The following is a 17,014-nucleotide window of genomic DNA, read 5'->3' on the forward strand; positions in this document are numbered from 1 at the left end:
ATTATTTTATTTTGTAATGGAAAAAATACTGTCAAATTGATTTATTTGGTTTTGTGTGAAAAGCTTCCTGACTTTTGCATTTTTTAGCTCGGCTTAGTGTACTACTGAAAGGTAGAGCTTCGTAGATATTTGAGGTATTGACTCAGTAAGTTAAAGTAGAATTCTCAGTCACAACTTAAAAGGAAAAAAAAACTTACTGAGTTACAATCTCTGGCACAACAATGGAATTGCCATAGATCTTAGGTCTGGATAAAATACTGTTATGTACACAACCTATCACAGTGGCTAGTAAAAGCAGACCCTGTAAACACATGTGGAGTAAGGTATCTCCCAGGCTAGGCTTTATCTGTATTTCTAAAAGACTTTATGTGTAAGATTTAACATGTATTATTCACAGACTTTACAGAGGTATAATTAAAATAACTAATTCTAACCCTCTCCTTCCCTTTTTACAACCAAAGCAATGTGTAAACCCTTTCTAAACCTTTGCATTCTTGGCACCAGCTACCTCTTGTGGAAGTAAAATGAATGATAACTTTTTGAAGGCAGTGTTTCTGACCGTTCTCCTCTAGTCCACTTCTAATTTATTTTCTCATTCTGATACTGTGAGAACAAAAGCACATTGTTCTCTATACTATTAAATATTCCAGAGTTTTTGTCATATAATTTTTAAGTTGTGTGCCAGGTCCCTACTTTCTCTTTAATCCACATGCATTACATTACCCAAGTATAATCTTCAGATCCACAGCAACGTGAAGTGGTACTCCTTAATGGACAATATAAAAGCTAACAGTTGTCATTCTCAATTAACTAGTTACCCAGGAATAATAATAACAACCCTTTAAAAACCAAATGCTGCAGTAAAATTGTTGCCAAGAATAGTTTCTAGTGATCTGCCTATAGACAGCATCACCAGTATAATACAGTATTAACTTACTTGAGGTCTTCCTGCTCTCCCAATCATTTGCAGAATATCAGTTTCACTGTATTCTTGGAACACTCCTCCAACATAGTGCATTGTGGATTTTATAACCACCAGATGTGCAGGCAGATTGACTCCCATAGCTAAGGTACTAGTAGTAACTACATTAGATTAAAGTATATTGATTGCAAGGTGAGCAACATTGAAATGTCTGGCATTAAACAAGCAGCAAATAAGTGACTAACTCTTGATTCTACATTCTTACATTCTAGTCAAGCCAGTGGGCATTCTGCACCACAAAGAATTAGACACATTACAGATATACATTTGCACAATTTCTGTGTATCTGATAATCACAATTCACTTATTATCAAGTATTGTTTAATATATGGCATCCCAGAAAGGTGTGTTAAAACCCTACCTCCCATCATGCTTACATACATATAAAGGGGAATATGCCCCATACTTTCAGCTTCCCCTCACTTGTAAAAACATAATTCCAGTATCTCAAATGACTGAAACATTCATACAAACTATGAATTTCAAAGGACTTTAAGCAACTTTGCATCTTTTCATTGGTGGTTGGTATGTACACTCACATTGCACCCAACTGTGGTGCAGGGTCTCAAAGTGAGTTTTGCAATGAGCAATGGTAGAACCACAGCGTCCTGAGATTTTGGAAATGGCACTGCACCTGGCAAAGCCATAAACAGTATACCAGGCAGCCAAAGTACAGCAGATTGCAGGGATACAGAGACTTATTAATGCCGTGGGCACTGCAACTCTAGTAAGATTGCCAGATGACAGTAAGGGTATCTGCCTTAAGTTTTCACAATGAGTCATTACCATTTGTGGCAGTTCAAGGCTATGCCTTTAAAATTTAGCTGCAGATTTCGAGCAGAAAAGTAGAAAAACATAAATAAACGACTACTGGGTGTAAAAAGGAAAACAAAAGATTATTCTAAACAAATTAATTGGACAGAATGTCTGGGATAGATGGAGCTGTACCCTAACAGTCTTTCACATTTCACTTCCATTCTCATTCCTTTTGTTTTTCTCAGGCTTAGCTGTTCTACTGGGGGGATAATGCTTCTGGCTGGCCTTGAAGATAAGAACTAACATTTCTTCCTCTCAACTCCTCCTTTCTTCTCCTCTACAGGGGGGAGGAGGTTTTGGGGGGGAGGAGAGTTGGGGGGGGGGGGGGCAGCAGAGCAGCTTCCCTGCTCTCTAGGGAACCAGAGGGGTAGCAGGGGGGTTGTAAATATCTGTATAATATTGTAAATACTGTGTATTTTGTACATATCCATTGCATTCCATTGTAGAGTGTAGTTTTTGATTGTAAATACAGTTTTCATTTGCTTTCAACTGAGTTAGTTGTGCTAAGTTAATGTGATGGGAAACTTCAACCCACCACACCATTGTACAGGAAAGGAAAAATCCAGGAATCTTTCAGTGTTGTACATGAACCACACATACAATTCACCATGAGGTTTGAATGGTTTTACAGGAATAGAAAGCCTGGATGCAAAGAGACCATTATGTCTCAAAGAGACCCCTTCTCATTTCAGGTAACAGCAGATTAAATACTTCCTCAGAACTTCTCCACAATCAAAACACCCTGCCCACCTATAAGAAGCACAAAATATAGATTACCTTCTGGGTAGCCACCACTGCAAAGGACACAAACAAATAAAACCTCATGTGAACTCTGGGGGAAGGCACACTAGCAGCGCATTTCACCTCAAGAGGATGGCTCAGTGGTATGAAAAGGAAATTAACATGGTCAGACTTACATTAACATATGAGGTAGGACACCATCAGTGTATGCTGAAAGGAAGAAAGTTCTATGGTCTTTAGTAACAGTGCGTATGCATATTCACTGGGTAAAAGTGCATGTGAAACACAAACATACTTTTATCTGGATTTGAGAAAGTAATTCCAGAGTTTAAGCAAACTACAAAGTCATAAACTATAACCACTTCCAAACTGCAGTCTTCTGGGGATACATTAACAACATTCTTACTTTCGAAGTTAAATTTACTTACAAAGTACTGGTAAATCTCCCACAGTAAAAGCTCCTTCAATTATTTTTCTGTCAGATATCTCCATACCCGCATGGTGATAAGCCACACCACACAAAAAAAGATCTGATAATTAAATAATTACATCCATTACTTGACTAAATTTACTCAAGTAAATATTCACAGAGCAAAGAAGCAGTGGGTAATAATTACCTCTCAGTCTGGAATCTTTCAATGAGTTTGCAGATCTCTGTAACCTATGCAACAAAAAATAATAAAAATCAGTACTGGAAAAAATCACAAAATATTCACTAATGGAAGTGGCACATACAATGACACGCATGCTTTTAAAATGCAAAAATAAAGCTTCACATGAAACTAGATACACAACCACCTCACAAAAGATTGTAAGATGTATTCTTTAGCAAGTACATTTCTCACACACTTTCTGCAGTTCTACTGTATTTGTGTTTTTTACGGATGTTCTTAGCTTTCAACTACATGTTCAACTATCAAAAGGACATAGTCTCAAACTAACTTTTAAAATATAAATGCTTTGGATATTTTCAACCACCACCTTTCCCATCTTCACAAAGTGAAGGGATTCTCTGGGGCAGCTGCTGCAGCCTTTCCAGCCTAGTTATCTCTCCATGTCACAACCTACAACCTCGATACCTTGCTCACATAAGGCAAAGACAACAGTGTTCTAGGTCCAAAAATCACAAAGTACCTTCTGCAGCTGCCATGACTAGGCAACCCTGAAGTAATAATAATAACTAATACAGATCAGGGCTGTATTTATTAAATATGTGTAATAATGCAAACACTACTTATGGCATAACTTAAAACAGTAGAAAGACCACACCCAATTCAACTACTTATATGATTAATCTTTGCACTATGAGGCCTCATAGGAATTAACATTTGTAAGTCTAGAAAGCAGCTTTTAGAAACAACTTAATGTTTGTGAAAATATGAGAAGCAAATATAATTCCCCAAGAGCTGAAATATCAACTGTGCTGATGATTTTTTTGCACTCTTCCGGTAGAATTTGTATTATTACCTCAACAGCTTTCTTCACAGATGTCACAAGTTTACTAAAAGACCCAAACACGTATTAACAATTCAAATATAAAAATACCTTTGCTTCTGTTCTATACTCAGTAAAAACTTAGCATCTTTTGCAAGAACCGAAGCAGCCTGCTGTACTCCTTTTCTTGTGGCACAAAACTATAAATAAGAAAAGACTGTTTTTTGAATCAACACTTTCAAGAAAGAAAGAATTTAAAATGTGATGAAAAAGAAAGCTGTTGTACCACAAGTGCTGGTTTTTGTTCAGAGTATGTTTGTATAATACTAGCTATTTTGTAGTTAAGAGTTAAGTCAAATTTGAATTCCGTCTGATTGTCACTGCAGGGAAAACCAAGAACAATTTTGCGTAGCTTCACTGGTCGTTGATCCTCATTTATTTTCAGACATACAGCAGGTATCTTACTATCTGAAAGCCATTCTGCGATCTTCAAAAAAAGAAAAAATAGAATGGAAACAATAAATTTCTGCTTTTAATCATGCTATGTTACATGTAAACTATTAACACATTTGACATTGCTTTTATTATTAAAACCACAAGTGAAGTTCCGCTTTCTACAGGACCAAAGTAATTCAGATTGAAATCTCAAGTCTGTTGTGATTTGTATTTAGAGACAAATATCATGAAAAGAAATCTTAAAGCTTCAGCATGTCCATTTTTGGCTGAGAGTTCCATATGACTGCAGGTCATTTGCAACATTACCATCAACTGCATGGTTGTCTTCAGCTGACAGCTTTAGAATGACAATCCTGTTATCAATCTCAATTTATAACTTCAGGTAATTTTTATAACATGCAACTACATTAATTAAAATACAGCTAAAACATTAACTCTTACATCTTCAGCATTTGGGATTGTTGCAGAAACAGCTATAAATCTCAAGGGGGGAACAGTGTCATGACTTGCTGAAAGACGCCAAAGAGAAGACTGAACAGTCTTCATCCGACTGATGACAACTTCTAACGTTGCACCACGACTTTCATCCTTTATAACATGCACCTATAAGGAATTGTAAAAGATTTGCTAAATATTTTTTTCAGTTACAAACTAGGTAAGTTTCCTTTTACCTTCAAGAACAAAAATCACTAATTTTCTTACCTCATCAATAAGAAAGAGTCGTACAAGCTGAACTATAGAGTTGTCTTTCCACCTTCTCGTCATACTATCCCATTTTTCCTAGGAGAGTAAAACCCAGAACAACAACAGAAGGTGAAGGATGTTTTAAAGGACAACATATGCCAGAAGTATAGTACAAGCAGCCATGCTTAAACTTTAATGAATCTTTAAATAAAAATCAGTTAAATAAATTCAAGCTAACGTCATGTATGTTTCATCTGGCACATTATTGTGTTGTTCACGGTTTATATGAACTTGTAGTACACACGATAGCGTGCAGGAAATCGTAAGGATCGTAAAACTATTGCTTATTACAAAAAGTACAAAAAAGGGAACAGTGACAGTAGTGTACAATTAGTAGGCTACTAATGTCTGTTTATTCTAGGCGATTCTAAAACCTGGGATCAAAACCTACAGGTGTAGTGATAATGATGTCAGCATGATGTATTTCAAATAAATCATCCATCACTGTATCTCCTGTCAGTTCCTTGCAGCTGAGTCCTATAGGTCCAAATTTTTCTTTCCAATCATCAAAACGCTGACTGCACAGAGCTTTTATTGGAGCCACTGAAAATAACACAAAATAATCAGAGTCATATTATGAAAATCAAATCTTCAACTGTATTGCTAAAGATGCTAAATGCATACATTTAAAAAATGTCTTCTTGATTTTGATTCCCCTAATTTTCAGTTTTCCTCCCAGAACCATACAATTTGTAACTGGTATTGTTTTCCTTATTATCCTATTCCATGTGCACAGATCAATGCTGAGCTTTGGACCTGAGCTTTTTCCCTATAAGCCATCAGAAACAGAACCCTTTAATTAAGGTTATTTATGCTCTCCCTTACTCCTGATTTTTTTTCATCAATTCCACAAGGAAACAATTATTCAGCTATCAAGGTTTTTTTCACAGATGGAAGCAACCATAGGAAACGCATCTTTTCTAGTCATAAAAATGCCAACTCTTTTCCCGTTCAGAGTTATGCGAGCACTCTGTATTCAGAGAGAAAAGTGGTTAGAAATAAGAAACCATCCATGAGCAAGAGAAAAAATACCAGAAGAAATAAAAATCTATCTATACCAAAAGTGCCGTTAACTGTAGTCAGGATCATATCAGGCAGCTAATACTGTCAGTAGCAGCTAACACAGCAAATTGCAAAACAGCAGCTCTGATGCTGGTCCTCAACAAGACTCCTAAAACAATCTCTTTATTTTCTTATTTTCCTTTCTTTCTTTTTTTTCTTTTTATCTTTCTTTTTCTCCTAAGCACACATACTATACTTTTGCAGATGGTGGCTGATTTCTAGAAGCCAGAATTAATTTCCTACAAGGACTGTCAGTAGCCACACGTCAGACTATATTGGATGGGTAGTCTATATGGAGTATGCAGTGATTTAATTGAAAAAAAGTAATCTACATGTGATGTGAAAACAGCAGTAAAAAATCAGACCACACAGTGATTATATTCTAGGCTAGTTAGAGCCACTGGAGGATAAACCATTTCTGCATATCAACTGGCAAGTGATACCACTTCAAAAAGAGCTACAAAATTTCCTAAGCATACCAGTGGTCTATAAAGCAGGGCAAAGCACCATCTCAAAAAAAAAAAAACCCAAACAACAACAACAAAAACAAAACCCCAAACCGATTAAGCAGCTAGCAAATAACTCACAAAATTGCAAAAGTAGCAATATTCTGTTATGCTAGAAGCTAGTGATTGCTAGTGATTACTCCCAGCATGCGTTAAGGCTACTGAGAAACAACTCTAATTTAACACTATTGCAAGCTAATTCACATAGGTTGGACCACTGACAAACCAGGTACCAGAGCACATTCTGGCAGCATGTAATCTGATTAACACCTCTGTTTCAGCATTCAGAAAACTGAAATGCCTCTTTCTCTATTGTTGTTGAACCTGTAAGAGTCAGCAGATCTAATTCCACCAGCAGGTAACTGCTTCCTTACCAAAAGTTCCAACCAGCCAACCTCTATTAATTATACCAAGGCAATCAAAAACATTACTGAATGTTGAAGTGTGATCCACCGACATGCCTGTTTATACAGGATCTGTTTGGAATGCATAGTAAGCACTAAATCAACAGTAGTTTTATTGTAAGAATTTAAACACATTGGATTTAAAAAAAATAATTAACCTGAAACTTTTGTAAATAAGTAACTGCAAAACTAACAAGTATATCACTGTATGAACTGGGACAAACCCACCAGTTTAACCTTATTTATATGATATGAACTCAATTCTCCTGGAAGGAAAAAAAAAAGTGATTTCATGAAGATGACATCTCTCTTGCCTCTGAACTAGTACACACAAAGCAACAGTTAATCATGAACTCTGCCAGGAAAGTGAATACTGGAAAACTGGATCCTCATCTCAGGAACAACTAGGCATATCAGAGATACTACATGGTTTCTGTCTCTGCTACTAAGAATTTGGTTTAGTTTCCTCTGCTTCCTTCTTCCCTTTTCATGTATATCTTGTTTTTAAAAGTGTATAGGCAATGCTGAATATTAGACAGTGCTGTTAAATACTAGTAATAGTTACAATGGTAACACATTGGTGTCACAAATTCTGAAAGAAACAATTTTTTAAAAGAATGAGGTAGGTCACAATTTCTTAAGATATTTGATTTCAGTATTATTAAAGCATTCACTCTACATTTAAACAAAGACATTTTCTCCTGTTGTGACCAAAATGTTTAAAGCTGCATAACACTTACTATAAACAACTTTAATATTTAACCAAGGCAGTGGGGCTTCCATGAGCAATCTGGTAATAGCTAGCTCGAACATTACAGTTTTTCCAGAGCCAGTTGGAGCACAAATCACAAAATTCCTATCTGTATAAAGAAGCTAGGAAAAAATGGCAAAGTAGTAAATACAACACAGCTATCCTTTGTACCTGTTCATACATTCTGCAAGCATGTCTAGGGGAAAACAATACAGAGAAATTATTATTACATTGATATACAGAATCCTCTAAAAATTAGTAGTTGTGAGCTTTAAGCTACTGCAGAAGAAAGAACATCTGCTACACATCTGCCATGGAAAAGGTAAATGAGATACTGTTCATCTAAAGTTATCATGTAATGAAGTCTACCATTTGGCAATGAACAAAACCCCAGTATCTAGTAGATGACATTAATACAGAATCCCTGCCAACGTTCAACTGTAACTAAAAGCAGGCTCAGCAGCAGAAAGAGATATTTTCTGCTCAAAGTTATTTTTTTTCCCCGCTATAATTCAATCTGCTTTCAAAATTCCGGTATTGCTGAATATATTATTTTAATTGAATATATTTTTTAAATAGAGTAAGTTTTCAATAATGACTACAGTAGGTTATGTATGAATATGCTTCCTTCCTTCCTTTCTTTCCCCACATTTTATTTTCTACCACCTCAGAGATAGGTATGTCCATGTCAGGCTCCCTCATTTTGATTTGCCCTCTACCCTCCTTCCTCCTTTGCAGTGTCGTTAATCCATCCTCTCTCAATACAGCATGCTCTGTGCAGCTTAATTTCCCTCTTTCCTTCCTTCCTTCCCAACTTCTCATGAATTCTACCAATCTTACCTTTTGTTTGTTTGTTTACCCTTCTCTTGTCACTGTTACTGCTCTGTGACAGGAGCTCACAAGAATGAACAGAAGTCACCTAGTACTTGATGTATAAGCACAGCAATGAACAATGCTGGTGGCACTACTGAACTGTTCCAGGAATTACCTGTGTCGGTCATCTACCAGTCCCAGTTTTCCAGTGTTCACAAAGATCAATGAAGCATGAATACAAAATATCCCAATTTTTGTTAAAGTAATCCTTTGTAACATTCACTGTAAATCAACCAAAGAAACTCTACCAAGTTGAACGCTTATACCTTATTTCTTGGAACCAGACAGTTTCTACCAAAGAGAATTTTGCAGGCTCAACCACTTAAAAAAAACCACAAACAAACAAAACCCAAACCCAAACCACTATCCTTTTAATGCCAATTTCTCTTAAAATTTTTAACAGGTCATGTCTTATATACAAGAGATAAACAAACCTGGTACCTTACAAACAATTTTCTACTTAGGAGTACCAATACATGAGCTATTCCACTGAAAGAAAAAAATAAAAAGTGGTGTTTCTTTCCCCAAATAATTCTCCTGAGAACTTTGGTTTTGCTAATGAAAGTACACCTTGCTTATGGCTACAGTCTTCCATTATTCTAGGATCAGACAGTCACACAATATTATTTGACAGGCAAATATGATGTATAACTCTCATCAGAATATAAACACATGTTTGTATGTAAGGAAAAACATTCCAAATCTATGCATTAATCTAAACATGTAAGAAAAGAAATTTAAAATGTAGCTTCTCCTATTATTCAAATACAAGATTATTCTGCTCATATAAGCAGAATCTTTTCTTTATAAAACGTTGCTTAGTGGATAGGAAATTCAAATAAAAACATTTGCAACATCAAAAGTAGTTTAAAAAAACACGCTTAGACATGTTTGCAAATGACACTGGCATTTCCTGTAGAGCTGAATAAAATTTCAAATGCTGAAACTGGCTGCTTTCAACGTAAGTTTCTGTTTTAAAGAAAGAGCATAGCTGCTAAGGTGATCATGGACAAACATCACTTCTCCAAGACGACAACCTTTTCTAAAGTTCTACTTTTTAATATTCCTGTGAAAGTCATTAAAAAAATATTACTAATCTGTATGCATAAATACATATGTAATTCATATCCTCACACAAATGTATTAAAAGTGACAAAAACATTTTTCAAAGTTCTTCTGGTCTCTTTGTCTAAGTAACAAGACACTGGCTCAATTATTCCAGGAAAAGGTTCTCAATAAATTACAGTTTTCTAAACCTTTTCAAGTTCTGAACATCAAAATATCATTTAAATTCATCAACAAGGTACTACTTGCAGCTGTAACTAATGTTTCATACTTACGTCGTCCAAAGCTTTAGACTGTGCATAGTTAAAATATGGGAACTCCTTAAAAATGCTTCTAAACTGGGTTGCTTCAGTGTGTTAAGGAATTGAAAAGGAGTGAAAATGACAAAATTTATTTTAAAACTGTAAATATACATTTCTTGTAATTTAAGTGCAAAATTAAAATCTATATACCAAAAATTAATTAACACAATATTGTATGTGCAGTCATAACAGTAACAAAGGAATTCACCTGCAAACTCTTAGTGCTGACAGTGGTTTTAAAGATATTTTTGATTTCTAATATTGTTTATTTTTCAGACAACAACATTTTTATCTAAAATACGATTAAGAGGAAAGAGAGCATTGAGCATTGTTACATTACAAATCTGAATTAGTTGATCCTTGCCTGGCCTTGCATTGAAGCCACACAGGCAGACTAACTGTAACCATCTGATCAGGCTGGGGATGCACATACAGACATAACACCAACAGTAATAAGAACAAGGAACTGCCGAGGCATCAGATAGATGTTACATTAAAAAATTAAATAAATAGGAAAAGAAAAAGGAGTAAACCAAGAAATCATAGTTAAATATAAAGCAAGTAATACTGGGCTAAAGAAAAAAAGGAATTTTTTAAAAAACAAATATACTTATCTAAAACTACCTCTCTAAATAAGTGCTCCATTTTAAAAATGCAGAACGTTGATTTTCTAATTGGCAATATTAGAACAGCTGAGTCCTTACTCATTTTGGAAACGATGACACTTCCTAAAGGTATTAACATGAATTTAGGTTGCCTACATTTAGGCATTCTCTCTTCCTGGTATTTAATCTGCACTTTAATGGGTTACTCAAAACAAGATATTGAAGTCAGTGATAGGGAAAGAAAAAATAAAAAAAGTTTGATGAATGGGTAATTATGCTATGGGTTCAAGGCAGGGGCAAAAAGAAGGAAAATTATTTTAAAATCTGATTAAAGAACGGCAATATACTGTACACACACCAGAACATAAATACATATCCAAACGGAATACGTGGAGTTCATTTTCTCCTGATAAAATGGGACAAGAAGATTCACTTGATCTAATAAGCCTAAACATTAATACATTTTTCCTTTATTTAAAGTATGGGGGTATATGTATATGTGTCTTTGCATAGAAAATCTGTCCTGACATATGTATTATGCAAACTAAATGTTTTTATATTTTCATTCTTAAATGGTTCTGCAGATAAATTTTAAATGTTTGAAGTAAGAATAATTGTGCTTAGCAATGAATGATCCACAAGCTGTCCTACTTTCATTCTAGCTTTCAAGGTTCAAAGGGTAAACATCTATTCATCATCCAAGTCCCAGCATGACATTACAAATCAAAACTATTACAGTGAAATGCATGAGTTCCTACAGCTATGAACTAAATGCTCTAATTTTGTAAATGTAAAAGCATTGTAATAAAATCAGTAAATCAGACACAACAAATAGAAGGATACGTATTTCTGTAACAGCCCTTAAAATTTCCAATTTTCTTCCTGTAGTTCCTAAAGAAATAGAAGTAGCAAATTCTTAAAACCAGATTTGTTTTCAACAAATAATCATGGAAACTATCTTCCTGACTCCAAGCTATGTGTTCTGTGAAGAGCTGCAAGGCTATAACAAGGCCTAGGTGATACAGAAGAAGATGACAGAACAGGACAGGGAGGTCATGAGCTCATCATTTGAAGGACCATCTTAGTGGTTCCTTGCTATGAGGAACAGCTGAGGGAACTGGGATTGTTTAGCCCGGAGGCAAAGACTTTACTGCACTCTATAACCCTAAAGGAGGTTGTAGTGAGGTGGGTGTTACTTCTCTCAAGTAACTAGCAATAGGACAAAAGGAAATGGCCTGAAGTTGTACCAGGAAAGGTTTAGTTACAAGGAAAAATTTCTTTACTACAGGCTACCCAGAGAGGTGGTGGAGTCACTGTCCCTTGAGGTGTTAAAAAAAACATGTAGACATGGCCCTTTGGGACATGGTTTAGTGAGCAAGGTGGTGGTATGCTGACAGTCAGACTCCATGATCTTAAAGGTCTTTTCCAACCTTAATGAATCTATGGTTCACTCCAGTTTAAGAATATTTTGCCTGTACCAGAGGCTCAAAACTTGATGCAGTTCTAGAAATGTTCTGAAAAGTGCCAAGCAGGAGGAGATAATCACTTCCCTTAAGTTCCTGGCTTCATTGCTGCTAACAACACCCAGGAAGCCGTAAGTCTTTGTTATTGCTAGAGCATGTAGTCTGTCCAGGTCAATGAGCTGTTCGCCAGACCTTGGGTGAATTTCTAAACGAAGTTTGTCACTATTTTCTCAGAAGTCTCACCACTTTCCTCCATTTCCCCCCTCTTTAAAATCTAATTCTACAAAGATATGTGAGTCACATCACAAACACAGTACATTTTCATTTTCCGGTTTAAAGTGAAGGTAAGACACCACAATAAGGGAGAGGGCTGCTCTTTTTTCAGTTAGGGGACTGACTTTTTCAACAAGACTTACATGACTTGGCACTTTCAAAAATGTAACTCATCTTCCTAAATTGATTACTCAGCTCATACTAAACAATGGAATTAAGCTCCATAACATTGCAGTATTTTCTGTCAAGCTTAGCCAGTTATCTCACCTTCTGGTGGGAAAATGTTTTTCACTCTACTTCAAATTATGGATATCCATGATTGTTACATATCAAAGACAGAGACTGGACTATTTTTCTTGAACAATAATAATTACCTGTCATATCCAGAACCTCTGAAGCATTACGAAATGATTTTATTTTCATTCCATTTTTAGATGCAATGTCCCCACCATTCAGTCTATCCGGAGCAAAATATGAATCATCATTTATGGAAGTGCACTGATCATTTCCCCACAAACTTTCTTTTTTTATTTCTTCCATGTTTTCACTTTTATTTGAACAAGTATCAATTTCTTTCACCTCCATAAAACTATCTTTAAACTCTGTACTTTCATATGTATGATCAGATGCTTTAAATAAGCTGAAAAAGATCCAGGATTTTAATTAGTTTGCTATAACATCACAGTTTCTCTAATATTTGAAAGATACGTATGCTTGCTTCAGAAGCAGAACTAGTAAGGTGCAATCCTAAGAAAAGGTTGTACTTAACTTTTTTTTAACACTCTTCCATCAGAAGAAAACTCTTTTCAAGATACATTTTAATTCTAAAAGAGAACCTGAAAGAATAAACTGCCTGTCCAGAAGGGTTCCCAATAGCAGATTAACTGTCAATCTCTGCATTACTGAAAACAATGCAGACATACAGGATCTTAGGAATTATAAGAGCTGGGCAAAGTCAAAGAATTTATTTGTAAAACCTCTCCTCTAAGATAAGCAATGAAATCATGTTGAGAATTGCTCAAGGTATTTCTGGCTGCCTGACCTCTGCTCTGCAAAGCAAGTGCTTTTGCTCATTGCCATCTGAAAAATCTTTGTTATCCAACAATTTCTTAAAAGAAGCAAACATCATCTTCAATTTTCTCATGAGAGGCTGAGCTCAGGACACATTCAAGTACAGCACTAAAATACTGCTAAAAGCTTTTGGTTTTTTCCTTTATACTGAAAAGAATTAGTGTCTGGAGCACATTCAATTGAAAGATCCAAAACTCAGTGTTTAACAAATATATCTAATAATATGACTTTAACAATTCATAAACTATCAAAATAACTAGACACATACCTTTTTCTTAATGCTGAATGGACACTTTCATCATCACTCTTTTCTGGAAAATGACATAATATTTTATTTTGTGCTTGCTGAGAAACTCCTGTTCCTGTTTTAGATTCATCTTGGTCAGAAGAGAGAAACCATGAAGCCGTTTTCAGACCTTCATGATGAAAACTGACTTTCTCTCTTTCTCCTACACTTAACAGGAGCACTTCTTTTTCAGAGGCTATGCCAAAAGGAACAGGTGCTGCTGACTTATCATTTACTTCCTCAATGTTACTCTTACGTTGTTGTATACATTTCTGGTGTTTTCTTCCTCCTATAAAAACAATACATTGTTATTCCTATTAATATTCCTGATTTCTATTCATAGTAATTTTATCAAATATCTTCCACACAAAATAAGCAAAATTCACACATATTGTATGAACTGGTATTTCTGTGTTATTGCAAGAACTTGTGTATTTCACAGCTCATGCTGATGAATGCATCTGATGTCAATTCAAATATTATAAAAATAGGGTTACTTTCTATGCTCTCTAGGCAAAGTAATGGAGCAAAACTATTCCTCAGAACGGCAGAGTATTTTGTAAGATAGAAACTCTATAGCCTGTCTCAGAATAAAGCGTGTCTTCAAAAAACAAAACCAAAACCAAACAAAAAACCCACCCACAACCACAATGTAGTGTCCTAGCTTGAAGTTCCTACTACAAACAGCTGTGAGGTAAACCCTGCAATCTCAACAGTCAAAATTTGTAATGATGCTGATAACAGACTGGTTTCATAGTTCTCCTGGTTCACCATCACATTGTGTAGGGTTAGTTCTGAGTAGGACTGGTGTCCTGATCTCGCTGACCATACAAGTACTGCTGACAGCAAAAGGAAGGCAAGAGTGGAAATAATCAATTCAATAAAACAAGATTTCAGAACAGCTCTATTCTGCAGCCTATTAATTTCAGTGTTATCCATTTAGAAACTTAAAATTACAACAGCTTGTTTGTGGTGCAATAGCAATGGATCCAATTCTATGAACACCAGATATCTTATTCAAATGAGTATTTCTGAATGGAATTGCATAAAGTAGAAAAAAACCACTTCTGTCTTAACAACATAATTCCTGAACAGATAATATCATAAATCAATACAGCAGCTAAGAAATATGGAAATAGTTGACAGATAAAGCAACCAAGTTCTTTAAAATAAATTTCCTTGAGATGATCCTGAATGTTTAGATAGAAGGAATAATCCACTTAGCAGCAGTCTGTGAGCAGATTAAAATTTGGCCTCCTGCACAGTAATCTGATAAAAGCCTCAAAGGGGAAGAAGAAAGTTATGTTCATATAAACTCTTTAAACTCTTTGTTCCTTGGGTGGCAGACCAGTCCATGTCTTGCATTATGCTCTTACGGATGCTTCCCACTGTCTTAGGATGTTTCATGGAACAATGTGGAGTAGCTGAAATTTTGATCATATTTGTTATCTTGCTCACTTCTGCAAAGTAAATATGTAACCTGTATATGCCCCAAGAAGACTGCTAATACTCCAAACATATGTATGATCATCACTGTCAGCAAAAATACATCCTTTGTCTGTATTTGCATATCTAGAATATTTTTTATGTTACAGCATTAAGAGAAACATGAGGAATTATCTGTCAAGATTACTATTTGCTAAGCCATTGGAAATGAATGTCAAATATCATGGTTTACTGAGACTTTGCAGTGTTCGGTTTACAGTTGGACTCAATGGTCTCAAAAGTCTTTTTCAACTCATATGATTCTATGGTTCTGCTCTATGATAGTTTACCCATGTGAATGTTGGCTGCTTTTTCTTCCAATTCCCTCTGCAACTCCTCTGCAGCTGGCATTTCAGCAATAGCTGGAGCTGGTGCAAGACACCAAACCTTAGGCTTTTCATTTTCTAGATACCTATTTTCAAACACATAATGTTAAGGTTAAAGCATTCTTTAAGGACCCTCCAAAATATCTAGTTAAAAACCACTAATCATAATCTGTTTCTCCTGCTACCAAAAAAAAGAGTCATTTGTGTGATTTTTAATCACAAAAACTGAATGCGGCAAAACTTCTGCTACCCCCTATTTCTTATTGCCACAAGGCGTGCCTGCATCAGTGTAGCACTGTGTGCTACAAAAGAAAATTTCTGCTGTAGAATGATTCAGATTGTGGAAAATCTTGGAAATTGTTTATAAATATTTAACTGTAAAGAATTACCTTTGTCTTGTGTCCGGTTTTTCATAAAACAAGTTATCCAATGAAAGGACCATGTCTGCAGAGCTGAACATTTTTACATCAAATGTGAAGTCTCTTGATCTGCAGAAGGCAGCACAAGGAACTGTGATACTGAAATTACTAGAACTACTGTATAAGCAACAGAAAACTTATTAGTTCAAAGTGCCAATACTTAATTTTTTAATTCTTCTTCTTTTAGAGCTCTTGCCTTCATCTGTAATTCCTCTTCAAACACAGAACCTCTCTCCTGATAAAATATGGCTCCTATTACATATGGCCAAAAAATCCTCTAGGACTGAATTTCAAGCAACCCTTACATTACCATGACATGTCGGGAGGGAAAATGGGTAAGAGTGAAGGTCCAGATAAAGCTTACATTAAGTTGTTTAATTTCTAAGAACACTGCCTTTTATTTTTTTTTAATAAAACTGCAGACCATATGTATTTTCTGCTAGACTGTTCCTGTTCTGATGGAAACATATGATGTGGCATGATCACAATCTGTCATTTTTTTACAAAATAAAATTGTGTTATACAAAAATATCAACAGTTATTTTCATTTACAAGCAAATAATTATTTTTTAACCTGCATGCAAATTGCTTACCTGGATAATTGGAGTATGGGTCCAACTTGGTATTGTTGTTAACAGTTCTGTTCTAAAATATCAGGACCACAGATTATTTCTAAATTACTTATCATATAAACCAGTATATAAAATACTCCAGTTAATGTAATTGTTTTTCACTTAGCACCAACTCTATAAATTAAACATGTTTTCTTTATGTGCTTATGTCGAGAGATTTCACAACTCTTAATTCCACTTAATGCCTAGTTTAAAAGGCAAAGATCTCACTAACAGAATACCATAGAAAAGATTTTAGGAGTCAAAAATCTTAGATTAATTGAAACAAACTGTAAAATACCAACTCAACAGAAGTTACAAAACTTTAAATAAAGGCCA

At 35.2% G+C, this 17,014-nt stretch overlaps 1 protein-coding gene across 1 annotated transcript in view; it reads right to left on the bottom strand.

Moving 5' to 3' along the window:
• The window catches only part of HFM1 (helicase for meiosis 1), a 73,280-nt gene that overhangs the window by 19,332 nt on the left and 36,934 nt on the right, over window positions 1-17,014 (bottom strand). The window contains exons 7-22 of the mRNA XM_068141243.1: window positions 16,658-16,709; window positions 16,035-16,133; window positions 15,610-15,731; window positions 13,817-14,123; window positions 12,852-13,117; window positions 11,585-11,632; window positions 10,110-10,180; window positions 7,886-8,018; window positions 5,565-5,716; window positions 5,132-5,209; window positions 4,871-5,032; window positions 4,260-4,460; window positions 4,085-4,173; window positions 3,157-3,200; window positions 2,968-3,069; window positions 938-1,083 (exon numbers count right to left, since the gene is read on the bottom strand). Of these exons, the coding sequence (XP_067997344.1) occupies window positions 938-1,083; window positions 2,968-3,069; window positions 3,157-3,200; window positions 4,085-4,173; window positions 4,260-4,460; window positions 4,871-5,032; window positions 5,132-5,209; window positions 5,565-5,716; window positions 7,886-8,018; window positions 10,110-10,180; window positions 11,585-11,632; window positions 12,852-13,117; window positions 13,817-14,123; window positions 15,610-15,731; window positions 16,035-16,105 (1,992 nt within the window). The 5' untranslated portion in view covers window positions 16,106-16,133; window positions 16,658-16,709. The remainder of the gene's footprint in view (window positions 1-937; window positions 1,084-2,967; window positions 3,070-3,156; window positions 3,201-4,084; window positions 4,174-4,259; window positions 4,461-4,870; window positions 5,033-5,131; window positions 5,210-5,564; window positions 5,717-7,885; window positions 8,019-10,109; window positions 10,181-11,584; window positions 11,633-12,851; window positions 13,118-13,816; window positions 14,124-15,609; window positions 15,732-16,034; window positions 16,134-16,657; window positions 16,710-17,014) is intronic.

This window comes from Melanerpes formicivorus, unplaced genomic scaffold (assembly GCF_026170545.1).
Source record: "Melanerpes formicivorus ecotype bairdi unplaced genomic scaffold, bMelFor1.0.p_v2 SCAF_7, whole genome shotgun sequence".
Lineage (NCBI taxonomy): Eukaryota > Metazoa > Chordata > Aves > Piciformes > Picidae > Melanerpes > Melanerpes formicivorus.